The sequence below is a fragment of the Penaeus chinensis genome, chromosome 7 (genome assembly GCF_019202785.1).
Source record: "Penaeus chinensis breed Huanghai No. 1 chromosome 7, ASM1920278v2, whole genome shotgun sequence".
Taxonomy (NCBI): Eukaryota; Metazoa; Arthropoda; class Malacostraca; order Decapoda; family Penaeidae; genus Penaeus; species Penaeus chinensis.
The window spans coordinates 7569688-7577187 of record NC_061825.1 but is presented as its reverse complement, the minus strand read 5'-3'; the positions used below and the strand labels follow the sequence as shown (position 1 = coordinate 7577187).

The window sequence follows — 7500 nt, the reverse complement described above, 5'->3', positions numbered from 1 at the left end:
TAGATCTCTGCAGATGCTCCTCAGTATAAAAAATCTTTCATGAAGAATATTGGGGTTACACATGGGGATTTATCTATGGGTGTCTAGTTCTCTAAGGAGGACAAGTTTGGAACACTTAAAGCTAAATTGATTGGCAGTGGATATATGTACTGTAGATTTTTTGTGAATTTTGTTACACTCAGATGGCTTCACAAGTTCTCAGCCACCAAGGAATAAATTAGTAGGCCCAACATGACCTCACCTGATTTTCCCTCTTTTTTAATACTTGACATGGCATTTATGTCATGACAACCGGCATAGAGGGTCTATGCGGTGGCCCTAATTTCTTACTACGATATTACATGGTTTTTGCTATTGTACTGGTGTTGAATATATTAGTTTTCAACATCTACATTTTGTCTTCATATTCTTCAATAAACTTTTCATGCTTTGTATTCATATCTTCATATGATCAAGATATTTTTGTTACTCTCTCTGAAAGTCCAATACCATGCTGCTTTTGCACATGTTGATAATGTTTTGGCTCTAACGTAATTTTGTACAAGCATAAAACATATTCAACCTCCAATATTTATTTTGATATAAACCAAATGGACTTTTGCAAGTGAATATGTTTTATAGTTATAGTAAACAAAAACCAAGAGGAAGAGATAGAAAAAAAGTTCATTAAAAAGGGAAGAAAATTACACCTCTTTGATCTTCTGTGGTTTTTATCGGATAAGTATTTCTCTTCAGGACTTTGTGCCACCAGAGCAGCCTCCTAGCAGTCCACAACCAGTTGAGTATTTCCCTTTCTTCGACAACACATACTTGGCAGTAGCAGCATCTTTAAATGGTGGCAATGTCCTGGCAGCATTTGTGAGAACTGTACAGCAGTGGAGTCTTGAATTAGGTTTCCAAGTTCCACAATGTAAGTGAGGTTGCCTATTATATAGAGGAAATGAGATGAAATGTTATACTAGACACATAAATACTTTACATTTTGAAAAAGTGTGAATTATATTATAACTGTTTTAGAAATGAGATTGACTCTTCATGCCCTTTCTATCATTTACAGCAAAGATTTGGCAGAGAATTCTGGCTCTTGGTGCAGAGCCTCAGAGTCAGTCTTCACTAGTAGTTGAACCTACAATATTTGGGGAACGTCATTCACCGCAAGAGAATGCTATGGTGTCTAATATAGATTTAGGAAACATATCGCTAGGGAAAGTGACAAGAGGACTATGCAAAGGAATCATCACAAATATACACAGGTAAATCACTAATTTATAGAGAATTTATGCACAGATGCAATAGAGGGACAGTGAAAGTTCTGTAGATAATACCTATTTACTTACACGCTTTATGATTGTTTTCAGTCATAATGATTTTATTGCCCATGGCAGCAATTTGGTCTTTAGATGCATATTCTACTTCCTTCTCCAGCTTGACCAGTCATTCTCTAGGCCTTCCTACAACCCATACTTGATTCCAAAGTGACATATTTTACTTTGATGGGAATATGATTATGTATAAACTGATTAAAGTATTGGTATAGTGACCCATCCTGCTCAGTACTTCATTACTAACTTCTCCAGATTTCATTTTTCTATCATCATCACCAAGTGATTCAAAGGGGACTCTGCTTGCCAAAGGCCGCCTTAGGATGTGACTGCTGAATTTAAACCTCAGTATAATGATAGACCTTGTTTAAAGCTGTTATTGAATTCCTCTTAGATGGTCCTTCCCCCCTTCTGTGGGGTTGCAGTTAGTGATTTGGGGTGCAGCTGTTAAGGAAGTTAAGAAGTTAGTCAGGGAACTATAATCTTTAATCCTTAATCATACCTGGAAGAGGCTGACACAGGTGCCAGACACTGAAAACTTTTAGCTGATCTAACATGTAATTCCATTATAGGCTCCCCCACTCACACCTATCATCAATTACCTGATTGGGAGGAGTTTCATCTATATCGTGGGGGTGTTTAATTTGAGGGAGACAAATGGATCCAGGTGATGAGGATCTCATGAAAAAAATTGACTGGGGGTGGGCAATAGTGTATTGTCATTGAAAAATTTGGCTGAGACCCTGGGTGATAGGAATGTCTTGCCATGGTAAAATGTTGTTGAGTGTTAGGTGAAGAAACTGAGATATTTGCTGGCTCTAGGGAAGGCACTTGTCCACATGCAGGGACCTATTCTTGCCTGCTGTTGCCTGTGGCACAGGGTGTGTTTTGGGAAGCTGTATAATATGAAACTATGAAGAAAAAATAAAAGCACGAATAGCAAAATGTTACTTATTGATACTACAATTGCACAGAGTGTAAGTTACCTAGAGAGATAATATGGAGTATGCTCAACAAAAACAGTCCATTATATTCTTAATATAGCATAACAAATGACAAATATAGACTTCAGAAAATAGTAAAACAGCAGAAACATGTCTCCAGGATAAGAGCTTATAGCATTATAGGAGGGAAAGAGTCTTGGCACCGCACGTAAATGTTCGTGTGTTCTGGGCCTACAAGCTACACATCTAGGAGAGTTCCCACTCAAGTAAACCTATGCCTGGATTTTAATCCAAATGCCAAAGCGAGGCACCCAGATCCAACAGGTTAATTATGATTGCTGCAGTGTTAGAGCAGATTTAAAATAGTGTTGGAGGAGTGATGTTGTGTTGGGTCACTGATAGAAGTATAGTGTAGTGTTAAAGGGGGGGAAAGAGTAGTGGAGTGTTAAAGGTGGTGGAAGTGTTAGAAAAGTAGTGTAGTGTTGGCAGTGTCCAGGGGCAGTAGATGGACTTAGGTGACTGTATGGATTTAATAAGCTAGTAAAATTATTTAGCAATCATATTAGCAATCATTATAATTATTAAAAGATAAGTGAGAATTATATTTTTATGTACTCGACAGAACAACAGACATGTTCAGGGAGACCAAATCCACAAGAAGAGGGGTAGAAAACATCAACTTCTTTTGTTGTGTTTTTTTATATCATGTTATAAATCAACCCCTTTTTTCACATAAAAAAAATAATGGCAGACTTTAGGATAGTTGAAATAAGACAAAGAACCCAGTGTCAGTAAGGGTGGCATGCATATAAATGCCATGCCCACTGTGAGACTAATTTATTGATTGTATTAGCATTTAGGTGGTTCCATAAGTGCTTAGTCACCAAGGACTCAATTCTTAGTCCAACCTGTTTACCATTTTCCTAGGTGTTTTTTATTGCTCTTAGTCTTATTGATAACAGTATGATAATTATAATGTCAATGATAGTATTAACAGTGGCGATATTGATGTTATTAGAAAAATACTTTTTCCGAAAACAGGAAATCAAGTGAGGTCATGTAAGACTATCAATTGAGTTCATGGATCTATGATTGTGATTTCTAAGCTATTATCCCATATCTTTCTTTGTACAAACACACACACACACACACACACACACACACACACATATACACACATACACACATACACACACACACACACACACACACACACACACACACACACACACACACACACACACACACACACACACACACACACATATACACACATACACACACACACACACACACACACACACACACACACACACACACACACACACATACACACACACACACACACACACACACACACACACACACACACACACACACACACACACACACACACACACACACACACAAAGGCACACTTTCTTTGTAAAAACACACACACACATGCACACACACACACATACACACACACACACACACACACACACACACACACACACACACACACACACACACACACACACACACACACACACACACACACAAATGCACACACACTGCACACGCACCACACATGCACAAGCACTCACACACATGTACACGCTCTTGCATGTGCACACACATACACACACACGTTTTATATATATATATATATATATATATATATATATATATATATATATTATATATATTATATATGTTATATATATTATATATATTATATATATTATATATATTATATATATTATATATATTATATATATTATATATATTATATATATTATATATATTATATATATTATATATAAAATGCATGTGTATGCATGTATAAACATTACTTTCTTTATATTGTGCTTACATGTGATGCGTATATAGATAGGTAATATGATAATTTTTGAAGACGTCCTTTCTGCTCTTATTGTGTTTTTTTCCTGCACTTTACAATACTGTTTGCAGCATGATGCCGAGATCTCTGCTCATTGAAAATGGAATCACAAATATCATAGGTGGAGGATCAGCCCTCACAAGAAACCCTATACTGCACAAGGAACTGGAAGATGCGTATCAGCTGCCAGTGTCTCTGGACTCCCGAGGTGATGCTGCGTATGGGTCTGCTTTGGCAGCCATTAATTCCAAAGCACCCTGAAGATGATTATTTAGAATTGAGAAGAGTTAAGATTTGAAATCTTACTTGCAAGTATATTGCCTACTGCACAATATTTCTGAAATGAGAAATATGAATTGTTATAGAGAGATATGAATATTGAAATCTGTTATAATTTATAAAGTTGTTATTGTTTTATTTCAAAGATTTTATGCCTTGTAAATTATATACTGTTTTTTTTTTTTTTTTTTTTTTTTTTTTTTTTTTTTTTTTTTTTGTGTGTGTGTGTGTGTGTGTGTGTGTGTGTGTGTGTGTGTGTGTGTGTGTGTGTGTGTACTTACCTAGTTGTATCAGTACAAGAGAAGAGCTAAGCTTTGTTGACATTGCCATATAATTTTTTTTAATTGATGCACATTTTTGGCACACAACATTATTTAAAGGATTGTTCCATGTTTCAGTAGTTCTGTTTGGAAACCTAAACCTTTTGACATCCTTTTTGTGTCTTTTTGCTTTCAACTTTTTACTGTATCCTTTTGTTCTTCTTGTGTTCAAGATTATAAAGTAATCTTTATCTAACTTCACTCTTTCTGTAATATACAGCATAATCGTGCTGCCACCTTTCTTTCTTTCATGTAAAGTAATAAGTCCTATTTTCTGCAGTCAGTCTTTGTACATATACATACATACATAGAGTTGTGCCCATCTTGTGGCTGCTCTTTGAACTCTTTCCAGTTTGACTATATCCTATTTTAAGTATGAACTCCATGCACTGTACTCTAGAGTAATTGTCTGTGTATGTGCATGTGTATGTACGTGTGTGTGTGTGTGTGTGTGTGTGTGTGTGTGTGTGTGTGTGTGTGTGTGTGTGTGTGTGTGTGTGTGTGTGTGTGTGTGTGTGTGTGTGTGTAATGTGTGTGTGTGTAATGTCTGTGTGTGTGTGTGTGTGTGTGTGTGTGTGCGTGTGCATGTGCATGTGCATGTGCATGTGTTATGCTTGTATATTATATAAAAGTGAATAAAGGTAATGAAAAATCCATGAGCAATAAGCCAGAGGCCCTTAGATTTTCAGTCAGTGTTTTAGAGTTTACAAGCATCCTTACATGTGTTATTAGAGGATTTTAAGATTTTGTTTCATCAAATCAGATGCCAAAAAAAGTTTCTGCAGCATTTGATGAATGTATTAAAGTATCATGCAGCACTGATGCAGAAGGGTACCTAGTAGTATGATAATATTTCAAGTATACAGCTGATTGGAATTTAAGCTGATTTGTAGCAAGTTATTCTCTGATAATGAATAGGATTGGAAATTCTCTTTTTTACCACACATGAATACTTTGATGTATTTCATGATGCGTTTATCAGTCTCTTATTCAGTAGGACAGAACTTCAGTAAACCATCTGCAGTGCATATCAAATATTGCTTTGTTATTCTATATGTAAGATGTTTTCAGAGCAACACAGTGCCACCTAGAGAGATTTTTTTTATTGTCATGTACATGTAGCTTTCTTTTCCTCAATATCCATACATATCTCCATCCACTAATATCCAAGTTAGTTCTCCAGTTAGACTTTATGTAATATATTTTTGATGAGCTTCATTAATTTATTAAATCTTTGTTCTTTTTTAGCCTTGAATAGAATTTTGGTTCACAGTAGACTATAAGAAAAGTATATTTTGCTCCAGAAACAAACTGCAGTAAATCACATCTTAGAGTGCAGTCTTGTGAAAGATGCACAATTTCCAATTGATAGTGATGTGCTCATGTATAGCTTCTTCTTTACTTCTGTCTACATCTTTGTCTTCCGTTTCTTAGCTACTAGTCAGTGCTGTAGATTTAATATTATTCATAGCAAGGGCATACATGTTGACTAGTTGATGCTAAAAGTGCTTATATATAATTTCCAATAATTTTGTTTTATTTATCTAATTTTAGATACATAGATGGCTCCACAAATGCTTTGTTGTTATGTCATAAATATATAATATATAATATATTATATAATATAATATATAATATATATAATATATATAATATATGATATATAATATATGATATATAATATATAATATACATACAAACACACACACACACACACACACACACACACACACACACACACACACACACACACACACACACACACACACACACACACACACACACACACACACACAGACACACATATATACTCACACAGACATACATACATACATACATACATACATACATACATACATACATACATACATACATACATACATACATACATACATACATACATACATACATACATACACACACATACATACATTCGTACATACGTACATATATACATATATAGATATATACATATATACATATATACATATATACATATATACATATATACATATATACATATATACATATATATTTACATATACACACACAAATATTGATATGTATGTGTAGCCGCCCCACTGTCTCTCGCCGTGTTAGGAGAACCGGTTGCGTGTCCCGCAAGTAGGCGGACTTCGTCGCGCCACGCCCGGTGCCGCCCCGCCGGCTCTCGCTCGGCGTGACACTGGCACAAGGTCTATTGATTGATTGATTTGAGATTATATATGTACTTACTTATATATACCTTGCTCTCGCCCACCGTGCTAGGCGCACGACAGGCTAGTGTCGGCAACTGCGAACAATTGTAGCGATGTCACGTTTTTAAAACAAGATTTGAGTCTAGATATACATACATACATATATATATATATATATATATATATATATATATATATATATATATTATGCATGTAAACATATACACATATATATAACGTTTATGTGTGTGTTTGTCTTTCCTGCCCCTTTGAATATATGGCAATTTTCATCGAGGATGTGAATGTCAATATGGTTCATGATGTGTCTGTGAAGTGTGTGTTCAAAAATTTTGCAAACGATCGATGTGAGGGAGTTGGGACGATAGTCGGGTTTGTTCGTCGCCTGTCTTGATAGCCAGTCAACAGGTAGGATGCCTGGATGCCCGAGGTGAGTGATTGGGCGAAATTTGATTGAAGGATAGGAGCATGGGCAGGGGCGCAGGACTTCAGGATTAGGGCAGGGATTTGGTCTTGTTCCGTGGCTTTGTTAGT

The 7500-nt window shown here is 35.8% G+C and overlaps 1 protein-coding gene across 1 annotated transcript in view; it reads left to right on the top strand.

Annotated features, from left to right (window-relative positions):
- LOC125027355 (sedoheptulokinase-like) overlaps positions 1-4553 on the top strand; it is a 32020-nt gene extending 27467 nt beyond the window's left edge. Inside the window, exons 8-10 of the mRNA XM_047616393.1 lie at positions 736-910; positions 1058-1253; positions 4223-4553. Coding sequence (XP_047472349.1) covers positions 736-910; positions 1058-1253; positions 4223-4412 — 561 coding nt within the window. The 3' untranslated portion in view covers positions 4413-4553. The remainder of the gene's footprint in view (positions 1-735; positions 911-1057; positions 1254-4222) is intronic.
- Positions 4554-7500: the final 2947 nt, after the last annotated feature.